The sequence below is a fragment of the Pan paniscus genome, chromosome 10, assembly GCF_029289425.2.
Source record: "Pan paniscus chromosome 10, NHGRI_mPanPan1-v2.0_pri, whole genome shotgun sequence".
Taxonomy (NCBI): domain Eukaryota; kingdom Metazoa; phylum Chordata; class Mammalia; order Primates; family Hominidae; genus Pan; species Pan paniscus.
Window position 1 is genome coordinate 83537708 of NC_073259.2, and position 18568 is coordinate 83556275.

An 18568-nucleotide genomic window follows, 5' to 3' on the forward strand; every position below is an offset into this window, starting at 1 on the left:
AACTTTCTACAGAATTAACAATGAAACCATGTTTTATCCTAATGGCTATCTTCAAGGAAACTGGCATCAAGTAGCAATTAAACCAATGGCTTACTGTTCTAGGAATACATTTAAGAGAAATTTAAATGTGAAAATCACGTTCTTTTTATTTAGTTCTAATTGGTCAAACAACAACAACAAAAAACTGTCAGAAACTGTAGACTAAGATTCCTAAGATTTGCTTATTTCAGCAAGATCAAAAATAAGTACAACAGGTCATCTAAACAAACAGAATTCTGGTTTTTTTTTTGTTTTTGTTTTTGTTTTTGTTTTGAGACAGAGTCTTGCTCTGTCACCCATGCTAGAGTGCAGTGGTGTGATCTCAGCTCACTGCAACCTCCATCTCATGGGTTCAGGCGATCCTCCTGCCTCAGCCTCCCAAGTAGCTGAGATTACCATGCCACCATGCCCAGCCTGGCCAACATGGCAAAAACCCCCTCTACTAAAAATACAAAAACTAGCTGGGTGTGGTGGTGGACGCCCGTAACCCCAGCTACTCAGGAGGCTGAGGCAGGACAATCACTTGAGCCCAGGAGGTGGAGGTTGCAGTAAGCAGAGATTGTGCCACTGCACTCCAGCCTGGGTGACACAGTGAGGGTCTATCTCCAAAAAATGAAAATAAAATAAAGCTGCAACATGGCACTTTTTATTAGCCAGACAGCATTTAATGAAGAAGTGTAGAAGCTGCAAGCAGTTAAATTTCCAAGGATGTTTTACTGAACATCCAAGCAAAATTCTGCTTTGTGATTTTGAAATATTAGTAAGTGACCAAGAGTTTATTTCTTGTTCTTGTTCTAGACACAAGCCCTTCCATCCCAGTATGTTTTTTACCATGGTGTGAAGGGGAAACTTCAATTAAGCTGTGCAAAGCCTGTGGTACTTTCGTGTCCATATTTGTAACAAACTGAACTCAGAGCAGCCGGGCTAGAGTAGGGTGCTTAGAATAGAGGAAGGACAGAGTCGGCCAAGTTCCACTGCACGAAATTTAGTTTGGAAAAAAGTGTTCCATTGCTCATGTTTTATAAGGTCCCTTGCAGGCCTAAAATTATAAAATTCTATATATTAAACTGCTTGCTCTCCTCCTTCCCATTTAATGTTGAATACTTATCTTTACATACAATCGTACTTTTGCAAAGTTTTCTGAGCCATTTTTCTCCCAGTCCAATCATTCTTTATTTCACTTATATCATTCTTGTGAAGAAAAGTAACATGTAGCCACAATGCAGATAATATCAAGGTATCAATGTATTCACTGAATTCTTCCTTTCACTCACTCTTCACTTCAAAACATATATATTTCTTCCTTCCAAATTAACCAGTATACATAAGGGCTAAAACTATGGATTTCAGAACCAGTATGCCAAGTTTTGGTGCAATTTCCAGTTTGACCACTGTGACTTTGGGCAAGTTTCTGCTTCTATTTTTTTCAACGAAACAACCGAGTGAAAAAATTGTTTCCCTTTAAAAATCTAGGCAATTAGTAACACTACCACCACCACAATGACAAAAATACTTCTGGTTTTAGCTTTTGATCTTTGGTGATCTAACCTGAGATGCTCTTTAATCTTGGGGAATAACATTTAGAAGATTAAAGCTGTAGTCCAATAATGAAAACCCTTGGACTCTTGAGAAAACACATGCTAACTTGTATTTATAAGATGTGAAACTCATTACCCATTTACTTCAGATAAGTGCTCAACATCTTACAGATTGATCTTGTCACTAATTTCCTATTCTCAAAGCTAGATTTATGTAATTTGTTTTCATGTAAGTTTAGGCTTACTTGAAAGTATTCTACTCTTCGCACTAATACTGAATAAGTAAGATTTGTGACTAAAAAACTTAAGAATCACCATTTGACCTTTTGTAAGGTCTGATGAAGGTAAAGGTTAGAGGATAAAAGCTTTTATTTAACAGATTCCTTCTCAGACAAATTATGGCAAGCACTGGAGCGTAAATTCCTTCGTGGTATTCCTTCGTGGTCTCCTAGATACTGCTGGTAGTTCAATAAATACCCTTGGAGGCCAAATCAGGACTGTTTTACAAAATGTGCTGGGCATATTAGTGGTACATAAGATGATTTTAGCTAGTTCACAGATGTACATTTGTTTCAATAGTTGAATATTGAACATTTAAAAATATATATAAGAAAAAATAACTAGAACATCACACTCTTGATTTCATGGACATAACTGCCAAGAAAAGTGAGGGTAGCATCTTTACAGTAATTCACCACAAAGCCCACTCACAGGTATGAAGACCAGGGATGCTCACAGTACCCAGAGGACCAGATGATTGATGGGTTCTACCACGAGCATCTAATAGCGACTGCTGCAGAATTGGTGTGGAAAAGGTTTCTATTTTATAAAAGAAAGTATCCAGAAGGCTAAAGGCAGTTGTGGAATTTATTTCTTCCCAGTGCTCTGATTGTCAAAATTTGAATAAAGCTCAGTGAAAGGAGGACAGTAATTAATGACTTGATAGCCAAACATCGTAATGATGATTTAGTGATATACTAGACTGGATGAAAGAGAGGTCACTGTCTTTTCACTATGGATTCATCATAAACAGTATCATTCTTCTCAGGAAGAAACTTATTTTTAGAACTATATTTTAATAAATTTCTCACATTCTAATATTTAATTTTTATTTTTTAAATTTTATTACCTGCTAGGTATGATGAGTAAAATGATTTTCCATTTATAGTAATGGTATAGTTTCCTTTTTATAAAAGGTTTATAAAGTTTATGTAAAAAGTCAACTTAAAAATACCAAGTTAATTCAGTCAGTTCAAAAAGTTTTGAATAATTAAACTTGGAAAGTCACTGCAATAAAGCCAAAACAAGTTAATGGTCATAATTATAAGACTTAGCTTTTTAAAATAAAACTCTCAACTGTATCTACCCTTTTAATCAACTGTATCTACCCTTTTAATTTTTTTTCTTTCTTCCCCCTAACTTTTTACAGTTAACCGACAGCGAGACCAAGTCAAACGTACGTACATCAATCTTAAATTGTTTCATTAAGAGCTATGTGAATTCTGTCAGTGCATTATGAGGAACAATGTCTAAGAGGGTATTCTATGTTTGTTTCACAGGTTACTACTCTGTTGTATATCCAGGCTGGCCCATATATCCACGTAACAGATACACTTCTCTCTTTCTCATTGTTAATTCAGTAATTCTAATACTGTCTGTTATAATTACCATTTTGGTACAGCACAAGTACCCTAATTTAGTTCTTTTAGACTAATACAATTCAGGAAAGAAAAAACCCAAAAACCAACCTTATTCACATATGGCTTTTTTTTAACCAATAACAATTAGGTGTACTTCTATTTTAAAACATTTCAGAAAAAAATATATGTTATAGCAATACTCTTACTCAAAAGAAGAAATTTCCTAACTCTATCAGATAAACTCATCTTTACTATAAATAAGCATTATTTGCAGGTTGCCACAGGTGGACTTTTAGTAAGTAACCTAACCCATGTTTCAGCTTCTAAATCTGCAAAATGAGCAAGGAAATGAGCAAGGTACAGTAGCACATTTTTAGGTGATTCTTAGTAACTCCAGTAGCCTTCATTAGTTAAAAACATTATTATTTTTTGCATGCTGCTTCGACTCTAAATATCTGGTTTTCCCTGTCTTTTTGGTTTACTACTTCCCCAGATTCAGAACAGAGGAGTAACTAGGGGATCTGATTTTAGAGGCCTTAATTTTCTGTTCATGGACTGTTAAAAGTAAAACCAAACTTTCAAAAGGGATAAACCTAAATATTTACTTATTATCAATCATTAGAGAGGGAACATCAAATGCTGGGACATCATTACTAACCAATAGCATCAGACACTGGATTTAATGGATAATCACAATGGTCGTAATGTATACAAAGACATATATACCACTTTCTAGTATAAATTTTTCAAAAAATACAATAATAATATAATTTATAAAGAACACTCTTCTATGAACAACCACCACCACCAAAAAAAAAAAAAGCCCTCAGAAAATTTCTCACAAATAAGGCAACTAATGCCTGATATCTCAAAATCCTTTACAAAAGGAGATAGTTCTAGTCAAGGAGTTTTGGGTATGTTACTTTTTTTTCTTCTTTTTCTTTTCATCTGCCTCCATCTTAAGTGCAATTTCTTCAGCTGTAAGAGCTCCCAGTTTCTTATTCTTTGCTTTCTTAACCTTTTCCTTGATGCTGGCCACATCAATTTTAGTTTCAGTAGAAGCTAGACAAATTAAAAGCACAACACATGTAATACTTTAGATTTTGCCAAGTAAAACAAAGAATATATGTTTAACAAAGAATATATGTTTAAGGCTGTTAACTTCAGAGTATTCTTATAATTGAATAATTGAAAGATGATCACAGTATAAAATATAAAAACACTTGCCTAAAGCAGTTAGAAATTTCTTCAGACTAAGATAAAACAAATCATAAAATACTTTAAATATATATTAGTACAAGTATACATAAAAATGGCATAAATGGCATAATTGAACCAATTACTGGATTCAACTATATTAAGACTATTTCCTTAAATCCTACTTCAGACTAAATTATTTTACCTACATTCTTTTCCATATTTTGGAACTTTTGAGTCATTATTTTCCATCTTGCACATTAAAATAATTTAAAATTACATGTATTCCTTCTCAATAAGTTTAATCAGCTAACCCTAAGCTAGAGGTCAAAATCTACTTCCTCTAATATCAAAACCAAAATTTAAAGTTTTCCAAATATTAATTCAATATTAATTGAATATTCAATGAATTAATTCATTTAATGTTAGATTAATTCAGAATATTAATTCGATGAATGACTAATAGTATTTTAACAAGATTCTGGTATATTTAACAACATTTTGGTAATAAAGACAATAATTTGAGAGTATGTGGAAGTCCCCCTAATAGAAGCCAACTATCTAATCAATGCCAAAAGTGTGAACAAAATAGAGAAAGGAAGCAGTGAAAAAGAATGCAACTTTTTCTTACCATTCAAAGTACAGGATCACAGCATAAAAGAATCATAAGATAAAACATCATAATGTACAAACTACCCAGCAACCTGAGGAGCACAGAGTGTTAAAGCCTCCACCGTGTGGAGAAACTAAATTAGGGTAACTAGCTATTGAGTATATTGAGTACCTTCAAAGCACTCAACTGACAGGTTGTACAGACTGGAAATTATAATACTTATGACATTTCTACCTTTTATATAACCAATAATCTACCATAGAATGTAGTATTTTTAAAGCTATTAACAAGCAATATATTAAAATAATAATGTATTATATCTGTTTCTGACCCAGTCTATGTACAATATTGCTGGTGAGCCCTCTCCCTTCAGTGTGTCACTGTTCACTTTGGAGGGTTACTTTAGGAAGAGGATAAGTGTTACCACAGGGGAAAAAAATGCAGAAGAGGATGCATCAGAAGAAATGGCATGACAATGTTTTCTCTTAGTGTCTTTTAAATACTAGGTTAGTGCGAAAGTGATTTCTGCCATTTAAAAACCACAATCACTTTCGCACTAATAGCTCCTGAATAAGACCTGTCAGCATCCTTTAGTCTAAGGTGATGAGAAATCCATGTTACCGATATAGAAGCCAAACTCTAAGCCAAGATCACATAAAGAGAAGAAAAAGTACAACTTCTGATAATTCCTCTTTGAGAGGCATGACAGCAGAGCTCAGGGACCTTCTTGCATTTCTACAGAAGATGCACTGGCTGCCCTGGGTTTGTATCTTTCACAACAAAGAGTCTTTTCCAAGCACAGACCAGAGGTCAGGAGAGGACTGTCAATCCAGTTTGCACTGAAATAGGCATTAGCTGCCTCTAAATTATCTCAGCCATCCCTTGTCCTTAGGATTAGTAATTAATGAAATGCTAAGAGAACTGATGAAAAGATACAACTGTTTCTTAAAAAGATTCAGACAAATTTACTATGGGTTTACTTTTCCTAATTAATAAAGACTTTTACATCATAGAAAGCATTACCTTCCTTAGGTTTCACAATTGGTTTTTCCTTAGGTGGAATAAATGCTTTGTTTCTTTCCTCTTGTCTCTTACTGATGGCTTCTGCTTGTTTAGCCTACATTAATAAATAAAAAAATACATCAGTTAAATGTATTTATAGTTAAATAATTCAAGTATCTATGAACTTTGCTATTCATGTGAGCCAGACATAAAGTGCCGTACCTTTATTGCTTCCATTTTCTGCCGCTTCTTCTGATTTGCCTTCAAAAAGTATTCACCACTAGCCAATTCTTTATCAATCTGTTGAAAATGGTATTTACAATTATATCAGAAATAATGTAGAGGAGAAGTCATGTCCTAAGCAAGTCACAATATCCTTAGGGTAAAAACAATGGGGTCAAACTGATTTATTAATAAAAATGGTAGTGACATAAAGGAAACAGAGTCTAAGCTGAGGGGAATACATACACAAAAGTGTGGAGGTAGGAAAGCACCTCCATGGAATACAACCCAGAGTAGTTCAGGGATATGGCATGGAAGGTCACTGATTCAGAAAAGTGTGAGAAGAAACTGGAGAGAGAGTTTTGGGGAAAATTTGAAGAAGCTTCAATGGCAGACAAAGTAGGAGGGATAAGATTTAGAAATGACTGTAGGTTTCTGAGAAGACTGTAAAGACCAAAGGATAATTTTAATGGAGAGGAATGAAGAATAGATGAGAGCCTGGAATAAAGGTAGTGGCATGCAGAATAAAAGCCAGAACTATCAGGAATTGGTGACTAATTAGCAAAAGCAACAGCTTGTTCATTCAATATACAGCCAACATGTAAAATGTGTATAACTGACCTGTCTCCCACTTACATAGCATTATTATATCTAAGGCACTGTTCTAAGCTCTTTATAATTACTCATTTAATCCTCAATAACAATTCTTTAAGATAGGTATTACCATTACTCCCACTTTAGGTATGGGGAAACTTAAGTATGGATGGGATAAATAACTCGCCCAGTCACATAATGAATAAGTGTTAAGAACAAGTCAATCGAGACATCACTGTTTCAAGAAGCTTACACAGCTACAGAAGAAAGATAAGTCAATTACTACAAGAAAGGGCCATAAGAAATAAGGCAGGTGTTATGGAAGCATGGTTTAATGACTGCATCACTCCACTTTCCCCCTAACTACTATCAATTTCCTCCATGATCCAACACTTCCATTGTTTTTTCACTATGATCATCATTTTCCCCGTCAATCACAAATCTTCCCTGAAAGACTCCAACCATGGCTGTGGAAAAAAGAGATGTAGAAAGCAATGAGTTCACATGCTGAGCAGAAGTAGAAAGGGAAGGCTTTAGGATATAGCCAAGGAAGGGAATAATGAAGCAAGAACCCCCAGGAGATAGGTGAAGATGGAATTCAAAGAACACATAGAAGAGGCTGATGCAGGTGGAAGAAAACCCATACGTGAGAGAAGAGGAAACAGAAAGGGGTTCTTATCTGGTGGTCTCAAATATTTCAATAAAATGCAATGTCATATGCTAAACATGGGAGGGCACTGAGAGAATTAAGAGGAAACATGAATTTTGAATGAAATTAATCCAAAGATAAAACTTTCTCTAACTTAATTTGGTAGCCACGTTGCAAGGAAGAAGTCAAGTTTTTAGACTGATCCAAGTTTTAGAGCTTTGCTGAGAAGGTGGGACAGAAGTAAAAAGGGGCATGAATCAAAACAATGATGTGCAAGAACAAAATGGAAACTGGTCATGGTGGGAAGGGAAATGAAGCAGAAGACACCTGACAAAAGGAATCATAACTTAGAAAAACGGTGGGTGTTACAATTTACAATTTAAGATTTCAGAAGAACAATCATAGAGCACACAGTCACAATAATGTTGCCAAATCAGAGAAAAGAGTATTGCAGACTAAACGAACTTTTACCCATGGAACATTTACAGTGGCTACAGGGTCACAAACCTCCTGGATGCAGTTTATAATCAATGTGAACGCCCCACTGCACACCCCCATGCACTCAGCTCAAAATATGCCTATTTATATTTACCCTCAGTTTCTTATAGCTCTGCACACACACACACAATATATATATATACACATACCCCACCTGAAATACTTTCAATAAAGTTTCTGACCAAATACATTAAAATAGATTCTCCTTCATATGAAGTTCAACATTTAGTACTAACCTGACTTTCTGGTTGTGGTGGTGGGAATGGCGTATATTCTTTCTTAACAGTTTTTTTCTTTGGTTCCTTGCGTTTATTCACATTTTTGTGTTTGAACTGCGGCAAAAATCTCTCCCAACTTTGTGATCGTAATTCAGAATCTTTTGCCAACTCTCTCTTAATCATTAAGCTCTTTAGTCATGCAACAAAGTAAAAATTTTTACTTTCCAAAGTCACACATTTGTCAGACTCAGACATTATAAATATTGCTTCTATAAATAATAAAAGAAACAGTTCCTAGTTTCTTTGGTGAAATTAAACCAATTACATAAGCAAAAAGGTAGGTTATCACAAACATGTATAATTATTAGAAAACCATTAGAAATTTAATTATAAAATGCAGAATTGTTAAAATGAGACAAAAATAAAACTGAATTTTCAACCATTATTTCATTAAAACATTTAAAATGCAACTTATAAAAGCAGGGAGGGCTCTTAATTAGCTGATGTTCCCTGCAAGCAGGAAGTTTTCAGTAGCAACTGAAATATCACAGAAAAAGACAAAAGTAAACTTTCTCACGATTACAGAAAACCAGTATTTTCACATTTCCCTATTCCATTTAAATTTCAGACCATGGAACATCAGAGGATGCAAACCAGGGATCAGACACATAGTTTTGTTTTTGTCTGCAATATCCCAATATCCCAATGTAACTCAAAATCACTTTCCCCCAATCTAACAGTGACTTTATAACTTAAGTTCATCAAATTTAAGTGGATTGCTCAACAAACCCATCATAAAATAGTTCTATATACCATGGTTACATTTCCAAGAATAATCAAACTTTGTGCACACAGGGATATAACAGATCTCTCTCAAAGGAGCTACAATTTGAGTGTTAAATTCATAAAAAGGTTTTAATGCAACATGAGATGTTCCAGATTTTAATAGAAAAAGGCAGATTTCTGAAAGATCATATCCTTAAATACATGGGTTCATAATCTAAGAAAACTGGATTGATATGATCTACAACAGATTCTGTGAAGCTTACTTTCATTGATTACAACTATATAACATATTACAGTATCCCCTTCAGTAGTTTTCACACTGTGCTCCACAGAGAGCTTCTAAGAAGTACCTACAAAACTGGGGTAGAATTAAGTAGGCTGAAGTCTACCCCTAATTTACCCAAAATAGCTCTATCTGTTTGTGCATTAGAATTTCATAAAACATTTAATTTCAAGAAAGGTTTCTGTAGCTAAAAGAAGTATGATAATCACTGGTACAGTTATATATAATTACCACTCACTTTAATGTTATAAATTGGATGAATATTCTTCATAGTATCAAGGACTACTTTTCTAACCTGAAATTTGCAAAGAAAAATGAATTAGTCACAAGGATTTTAATGAGCTATGGAGAAGAGGATTAATACTGCAAAAATCAGGTAATGGGTACCAAATTAAATAATGTAATTAAATAATTAAGTAGTTCCTTCAACTGCTCTGAGTGGCTTCTCGATCTTTCATAAAGGCAGTCAATCTCCCTTGAATACAATACAGTTTCTCAATTACTGCTAAAATGTAGCACAGAGAACTAATACAACACTCTAAAGCAATGTGATTTAGGAGGAAGAGGGCTGGAATACAAGGACTGCCACTGCATACAGGAAAATCACTTTCCTGTTCCAGCTTTCTCATTTGTAATATAAAGATAAAACCATATACCTCAAGACTCTCTTGTAAGAATTGTATTCAATATACTTAATTATTGCTCCATGAGAAAAGAGCAGACAATTTATGACAAAAAGGGCCAATAGGATTACTATTAAAGGCCCTGGAAAGGAAGCACAACCTCACAAGCCAGATCCAGACAGTAATAGTACCAAAAGGAGTTAACAGAAACAGCATTTGCTCCACAGATTTTCTCACCACATGTAATTTGAGAAGTTAAAGAAAATGTTCATGAAAAGTTATTAAACATTATACTAAAATTCAAACAAAAGAAACTACATCTTGAAGAAAAGTTTTCAGAGTGTGACCTCTACTGGCTGTATACACTACTGCAAATAACTGGATTTTTGCTCAATTTTCCCGTCATTTGGACATATGTAACTATACCATGTTCATACATGCTACAGACTGAAGATCTTAATGCTCATTTAAATTTTATAGTGGGAGGAGTAATAGTGTGCAGACCATCTAATTCAGAAATGGATGTCTCCATAGTTGCCAAGGTTGGCCAAAACATGTTAGGGTCCAGATATGATGATTCCCTTGAATTATATGACATAAAAAGTATTTACTAATGGGAAATCAAAGCACATTCTAAAGAAATAAAATTATAAAGCATTATCCAATAAACTATATTATAACCAAATTATTTGTTCTCTGCTGAAAATGAATCGAAGATAATACATAGTTCTCACCTCTTTTAAGCCACTAAAAGGTCCAATGGCTGAAACTGTGTTTCCCTGAACCATAATGTAACAATTAGTTAAGAGTTCCAATGCCTGTATCAAGAGATCAAGTTAAAATTCATTACTCTGAAAAATTATTAAGGAAGAGACTCAAGTTTTCCACTAATTAAAAAATACCTTCAATGTAGATCCTTTGGGACCAATAAGCCGTTGTCTTCGTTTTACAAATCTCTCTTTATTCCTTACTAAAGAACCTATTTTAATGATGTCACATGCAACATCATCCTGAAGAATTCGTACTGCCTTTTGCAAAAAAAAAAAAAAAAAAAAAGAAAAGAAGACATTATCAACATTTTTTACAATTACATTCATTTTCCAGGCCCACGCTATTGTTACCTAAGCACAAATATGAAAACTTGATGGTGGGATGTTATAGGTTAACACTGATGCAAACAAAGCAAAGTCTCTGTAATTCTAGATTTACCTGTTCAAATGAAACACTCCTTGCTAACAGTTTTATCAGATCTCTGGCCCTAATGATGATATATGGATCAAAAGTCTTCTTTGTAGTACAAACAGTCATGCTGCCTTCGATCAGGTCCAGGGTTGCATTAACATGCTACAAAAGGAAAGAGCAAACAAGCAGTTGTCTAAAAATGAGTTTTTTTAGATAATTATAAAGCCTCTCCTAACCAACCTATTAATTTCTGTCACCTCTCAATTCCTATCAATTACTTCCCTGAAGAAGCTAGGTAGTTAAGTATAAATAATGAATACTCAATTACTTTCACACTTTACAGACTATAAGAAACTGGAGCAATTGAAACCATTTACCCTTGGTTTTAGAATACTTTGTACCCACTGGAATATAGATTGCCTCTAATTTAAAAATTATAAATCAAACAAATGAGGTCATACTTAAAATCTGACTAAGGTAAAAATGTAAAGCTGTACAGCTTCCCTATTCTGGACCCAGCTCCAGTCTACCATCTGCTCCATTGGGTAAGAATTGACTTTCCCTTTCAAACTTTTTTCTAGCTAATTAGGGGACTAAATACAAAGTAAAAGCAAATTATCATAGTTTCAGAAAAAAGCAATGATTAGAAAACTTAAGCATTAACTTTCAACGGAAAAAACAGATTTCAACAAAGCGAATTAAAATGCTATTTTCTCACTTGTGAGCATAATCTCAAGAATATTTCAACATAGTTAAGTGCTGAACAATTCAACATATGGTTGAGTCTCTATGAGTTTACAAAAAAAAAAAAAAATGAGCTCAATCCCAGATGCAGCTATAAAACACAACCTGCAGCTTGCTGAGCCACCTTCACCCACAATGGCACAACCAACTCCAGAGCAGTCCCACAGTTAGAAACACATTTTATATCACAACCTAATACATACACACACACACACACACAAAGCCAGTATCAAAAAAAGATACTTTTACCATGTGATATGTCATTTTCTAAAGGCTCATTATAGCCATTAAATTGACTTCTCAATACACTAATGGGTTTCAATCCCCAGTTTGAAAAAAAAAATGCAGTTATCTAGGGGCATAGCATCAGCAATAAACAAGGAAAAGTTGGACACATCCACATCTTCCATTTAAGATGAAAGGTAATCAATTAGAAACATGACTCAGCTCAGACTGGGACAGATACATGACAACTATCATGGCCTGGAGCAGGCATACTGAAATTGGGACTTCACAGGTGAATTTCAGACAGTTGTGAAGCTCCTAAAATATTAAAGGTATGTAAATTTTTCAAAGTAATTTATTACTCATAAAATTAAAACAAATGAACATTAGGTAAGAAGAAAACTTACCTAAATAGTTTAAAATACCAAAGGAACCAAAGTAACCAGCTATGTTAGCACCATTTAAAAAAAAAAAGCATTAGCATACATACACTTAAAGGCATAAGCAAGAGCAAAGTCTCAAATAAATGTATTGATATAAGATACACATACATGTTCATTTAAGGCTTTCTGCACCAATGGCCAACACTCTTTCAAGTAAGCTTCCCTGTATTTTGGGAACAAAGTTGCGAAACTGCTCTCCTCCAAAAGTCCTCTGGGATTGTCCTCTTTGGAAAAAGCTGGTTCCTTCCAACCATCAGGAACCGTAAGGAGTTCTGATTCATCTACAGAAAGGAAAAAATTTACACATCACATTTTAACTGTCTTTTGGACATACACATAACATTTTAACTGTCTTTTGGACACTTTATGAACATCCTATGCACATATTCACAAGCCTTCCAATACTCCTTGCATTTCCTTTTCCCCTGCTTTTTATATTATTCAAGAGTCAAAGAACGTTCCTCTGTCATTATCATCAATTCTCTGTATTAAAATTATCTGTACACATTTCAGTTGCCTCATATGACAAAGTTCCTTAAGAGCAGAAACCCTCTTCACACTAGTTGGCATATGCCAGGCAGATAGTGAGTACTCCAGAAACATGTACTGCACTACACTATCATAAAATTGAAGATTTGAATGCCATTTTGGTTAGTATTTTAAATACAATTAACCTTTCTGACTTTCCTGGAGTGTATGGAATCTGGATGTATGTGTTTGTGTAAAACTTCTGAAAGAGAATTCTAGTTTATCTTTCAGTTAATAATCACTGGTAATTCTAGATTTTCCTAAGCATTTTGAGTGCCTTATTTCCATATGCCTTTCATCGTAACTATAAAAGGTAGAATCTGTATTATTATTCTCATTTTATAGAAGATGGTCTAAAAAGGCTAAGTGACTTGCCTAAGGGAACACAAAGCTCACTCAGCCTGGGACTCCTTTCACTACAAGAAAATGCCTCCTAAGGACCGTAAATTATCTTCTGAATCATTTATTTAAAAAACTCTTGGTCTTGAATTTGAAGAACTCCTTAAATTCAATAGCTATACTCTAATTCAGTTATACTCAAAGGTATGATCCATAGACTTGCAGTATCAGCACAAACTGTAAGTCTGTCAGAAATGCAATTATTGGGCCCCACTACAGACCTACTGAATGAGAATCTCTTCGACGAGGGACAAGAGTCTGTGTTTTACCATGCTCAACAGGAGACTCTTAAGCACGGTATTTGAAAAACACGTCGTTACCCTATGTTAGCAGCCTCAGACAGGTAAACTTTCTGCTTATACTCACATCCACGTTGCTACTTCTGGTTCAAATCACAGACAATTGGCTAGTCTTCATATAAAGGATTCTCCAATGTCCTTTAAAGAACACGAATTCCACAAAAGTGATTACTTATATATTATACACATTTTTTTTTTTTTTTTAAAGACAGGGCCTCGCTCTGTCACCCAGGCTGGAGTGCAATGGCTCCATCCCAGCTCACTGCAGCCTGGACGTCCTGGACTCAAGCGATCTATTCTCTTGCCTCAGCCTCACAAGTAGCTGGTACTACAGGCATGTGCCATCATGTCCGGCTAATTTTTTTTTTTTTTTTTTTGGTAGGTTAAGGGTTTTGCCATGTTGACCAGACTGGTCTCCTGGGCTCAAGCAATCCCCCCTCCTCAGCTTGCCAAAGTGCTGGGATTACAGGTGTGAATCACTGCAACTAGTTACTTACAATGCTTACCTGACGAAGTCCCTATCCAATTTAAACACTTCAAAGGCTATGGATAATTTTTTTTTAAATCCCCACTACAACCTCAGGAAAAAAACTGACAAAAGAAATACTCAGGAGTTTCACAATTAAGGAAGCCTCAAAACATGTGAAAAGATATGCAACCTCATAGGTGATCAGAAAATGCAAACTAAAACTGCAACCAAATACCATTTCATAACTACCAAAATGACAGAAATTCAAAATTCAGATAACATGTATTCATACGAATGTAAGGCAATGACAACTTTCGTCCACTCCTAGTGGGAACAAAACTGACACTAGCACTTTGGAAAAAGTTAGCATTACTTACACACACCCTACACTTCAGTGATTCCAATCCTATGTTCACAACCTAGAGAAACCCTTGAACATGTTAACCAGAAGACATGTACAAAGATGTTTCAGCAGTATTGTTTATAATTGCAAGCAATTGGGAACAATCCAAATGTCCACCGATAGTAAAATGAAAAAATAAATTGGGGTATATTCATACAAGGAAACACCACATAACAGTGAAAAGACTAAAACTACACCTGCAAGTATCACCCTGTTTGAAAAACAAAAAGCTAAATCTAAGAAGACACAGAAAAATGCATACGGTCCACTTTCTTGTATATAAAATTTAAAAACAGGCTAAATTAAGCCACTTCATGACTACAAGAAGAGGAACAGAATGCAACACAATTCAGGGTGGTTACGTCTGATACAGGAAAAGAGAATATGATCTGAGAGGTGCACGTAAGGGTTTGAGGGGTATGGTAATGCTCTATTTTACTTAGTCTGAATGCTAGTTTCCCGCATGGTTTTATTAAACTCTATATAAGTTGTATCCTCTGCTATGTACGTTACATAATCATTTAACGAGCAACAACAAAGAAACTTTGAATACTTTCCCAATGCATCTAAATTGAGAGTTCAATGTTTTTAACACTTCCTATAAGCCTGGTTGAACAGATCCCCAGGCTGTTTATGACTTCTCTATCATTCACACTGAAGAAAACGGGTAAAACCAGACTACAACGCGGGAGTTAACAATTAAAAGGTAACACAACCTAAAGAGTAAGGGCTGTGTCGTCTAATATTTTAGCATCTGACAAACAGGAATTGATAATCTTTCAAAATGTCTTTACTGACAAACTAGAGCTAAGGACATGTCGGACAGCTCCTTTCCCCATACCTCACCCTATTATCAGGGTCCACTCCTGTATATCATGACTACCTATTCCCACCTCACCCTATTCCTCATTCCGTCAGTGACTTTCAGCCACCCGCAGGCTACAAGGTTCTGCGTCGCCCTAGGCATTTTCTTAATACTCATCCTTTTACAAAAGACGTAATGCGCAACAGCTTCGCTTTGGGGACCCTTTAGCAAAAGCAATGAATTAGGAACACCTGGGTGGCACCATATCGGCCAGCCGTTCCTGTGGGCCCAGCCAAAATCTTATCAGCGATTATTCAGGTACTCAACTACACAGTACAGGCTCCAGGTGGTTTTATAAGTCCACGAGGAACGAAAGAAAAAAACATCGCAACTCAACGTACACAAACCCCAGGCTTCGGTTCCCACATAACATCACCTTGGTTCTCCGGCTTCGGCTTCTGGTTACGATATTCACTTTTTCCAGCCCCTTTTTCTGGCCGCTCCAGCGAGGGAGACGCCATTTGCAAGCTGCTTCCGGTGGCTCCGGAAATGAAACTGTTCTTAAACCCTACCGGCTAAAACGCCTACACTCAAAATGAGTTCCGCGGAACTCAGACGAGGAGATCTGCGCAGTCTCCGTGCGTACGTGCGTTAAAGCCCGCGCTTTTACACAAACCACAGCTTCTCCTACGTGGCCAATGAAGAGCCGGAGACTTTCTCCCAGTATGCCCTGAAACCACGGAGTTTGCGTACTGGGACTTGTAGTTTAGCAGGCGGTATAGGCAAATTGGATACTGTTTTATCCGTAGTTTCCTCGTGGCCTCACGGTCTAACCTGGGCCATCGGACAGCGGAGTGCTACCAACCTGTCATTGATGTCATTCATTCTTTCGATAAATGTTTATATGTTGGCCAAATATGCGCTAGATGTTGGGAGGAAGTATAAATATGAGAATACAATGTACATTGGGCCTCCACTGCAAGAAGTGACAGGAATAGCTACTATTTATTGTGAGACTACTTTGTTTCAGTACTTTATTTACATTATTTCTAATTTTAAAAACAGTGACAAAATTAAACTTTTCCAAGTTGTTTCTGATGGTAATCTTCCCGAGTGTTGGTATTTCTCTGTCTAAGTCAGAGGGATGGTAATTCAACATCCTGACGTTTCTGAAGTATTTCAACTAGCCTAAGATTTCTCAAAATCTCTAAACTAATTTTCTACCCCCAACATTACATAGGGCTAAGATGTGTAGAGAGGTTCATCACTAACTACAAATAACTACACTTTTAGAAGTATAAAAGTTCTTCGACATGCCAAATACAAGATTTTTTAAAATTTTGATTTTATTGCTTGCATTTCTAAAATTTTCTGCAGCAAATAGGGAAAGTCTTTGATAGGTTAAATTCCTTGCATTAGTGAAATACACGTTTGTCTGATAAATCCACTCTCGTGTATCTTATACAATAATTTAGGTTTTCATATATGAGATCCAGGTATGAAACAGATTGTTACATATGGACAGAAGAACCCACGACAGAGGGGTTTTTTGTTTTTATCCTGTGAGTTTTATAAATGACAGGGATTTTATCTCTGTTCTTTTAATTTCCTCAAAAAATGATAAATTCCTAAAATAGAACAGATAGCAGCAGGTGAAAGTTATAAAGTGAGGAGTACACCTCATGAAGCAGGTTTTTATCATTCTTATTTTAAGTAACTCAATCACTGATAAGTGGAAGGCCCGTCTTCAAGTTCAGGCAGTTTGACCTAGCAGCTTCAGGGGGCTACTATTCATTAGGAGCTTCAAATGTGTTAGAGGGCTGATAGGGATTAAGGGGAGGGAATAGTCTAGAAATAATATTTGTGTTAAAGCCCTTTATTTTATAGCAAAATTTTCTACATAGGCTTTTCTTCCCATTTACGTGTATATTTTTAATCTTAGTATTGCTGTTATTTGAGGAATATTGAGAATATGATGGAGATGGGAAAACGAAAACCCACCCATCCTTTTCTTGGCACTATTGAGTCTGTTTGTAAAACCCAAACTTTTAATTACCATACTATGCAGAGCCCACAGTTCACCTGTCCCTTTTTGAAATTTTTACATCTTTTTCCAAATCATTACTGAAAGGGGTGTAAAAACATGGATAATAATTGAGTTCTAAGATTCTCTAACGTCCTCAAGACCTCCTATTATAGATAACACCACACTAAAACTGTCTGCTTTCCAAAGGAAAAGATTCATCAGGCTCCTACAATAAGTTATTTCAGTATTAAGTGATTCTTTCCCTTCCCTAACTCAAAAGCCCTCACGTTGTCCACCAACTGAATATACAATATAAAAACAATATATGATTGGAAGTTAAGTGAATTTTTTTAAGTCTGTTACTTGCCTTCCAGAACTCATAATCTAACACAAGTTATATCACAGGAATAGGGAGTTATCTTACATATAGGATATAAAAGCTTTTACTAAAAAATAAATCCTGCAACAAAAATCACAAATTAATTTAAAAATATTAATTATAATGACTATTAATCATATACTGAAGGGTATATATAATTATACAGTACTTTTTCCTCTGTGATAATATGAGATAAAAATATAGCAAGATACTAATTTGATGCTAGTAGTTATAAGAAGTAATGTATAAAAATTAAATGAATAGAAAATTGCATGAGACTGAGAGGCTGAAGCTTTTCCTTAGTACACATACATTTTTTTTTCAGTTTTAAAACAGACTCTGATGCTTAAATATTGTTACTCATTAACTGAATTTTCATATTTTGGCTTGACAAGCAGGAATAGCACATATATATATACTTACTAAAAATTAAAATTGACAGTCAAATTGAATGAGAACAATGTTTCAACAATTTGCTTAGACTATGTTTTAAGCAATTTTGAAGAAAAATTTTAAAATAAACGTGGTATGGAATAAATAAATTCCGAAATTAATTCAACTAGTTCTTCTAAGAATTAAACATTGTAACCAATATTACATATGAATAGTTTAAACTTTTAAAACCTCTTAACAATAGTTTCCACATGTGGGAACTATTTGCTCTAGATTCCTTACTTTGGAAAAGAGCAGATCTAATTTCAACATCTTCCAAAAATTCATTAGAATTGAAAGAACAATTTGATTTTAAATAAATATTGAATAAT

At 35.0% G+C, this 18568-nt stretch overlaps 2 protein-coding genes across 2 annotated transcripts in view; one reads left to right on the plus strand and one right to left on the minus strand.

The window, feature by feature from the left end:
- Nucleotides 1-8188, plus strand: part of GLIPR1 (GLI pathogenesis related 1) — a 22948-nt gene extending 14760 nt beyond the window's left edge. Inside the window, exons 5-6 of the mRNA XM_003832892.6 lie at nt 3007-3033; nt 3137-8188. Coding sequence (XP_003832940.1) covers nt 3007-3033; nt 3137-3291 — 182 coding nt within the window. The 3' untranslated portion in view covers nt 3292-8188. The remainder of the gene's footprint in view (nt 1-3006; nt 3034-3136) is intronic.
- On the minus strand, nt 121-16099 carry KRR1 (KRR1 small subunit processome component homolog). The gene is made up of 10 exons (XM_003832890.6): nt 15836-16099; nt 12605-12777; nt 11112-11246; nt 10805-10930; nt 10637-10720; nt 9518-9574; nt 8229-8399; nt 6252-6329; nt 6051-6144; nt 121-4279 (listed from the first exon to the last, which is right to left on the minus strand). Exons 1-10 carry the CDS (start codon nt 15918-15920, stop codon nt 4137-4139), a joined length of 1146 nt encoding a protein of 381 aa, XP_003832938.2. The 5' UTR covers nt 15921-16099; the 3' UTR covers nt 121-4136.
- Between the last annotated feature and the right edge of the window lie 2469 nt (nt 16100-18568).

Bases quoted from the DNA above. Each gene is read 5' to 3' on its own strand.
- KRR1 (XM_003832890.6), bottom strand. From the start codon at position 15,920: ATGGCGTCTCCCTCGCTGGAGCGGCCAGAAAAAGGGGCTGGAAAAAGT. The intron at 12,778-15,835 runs GTGATGTTATGT...TCCTTTCTGTAG, and splicing joins GCCGAAGCCGGAGAACCAAG to ATGAATCAGAACTCCTTACG. The intron at 8,400-9,517 runs GTGAGTGGTAAT...GCATGACTAAAG, and splicing joins ATCCAATTTATAACATTAAA to AGCTTAATGATTAAGAGAGA.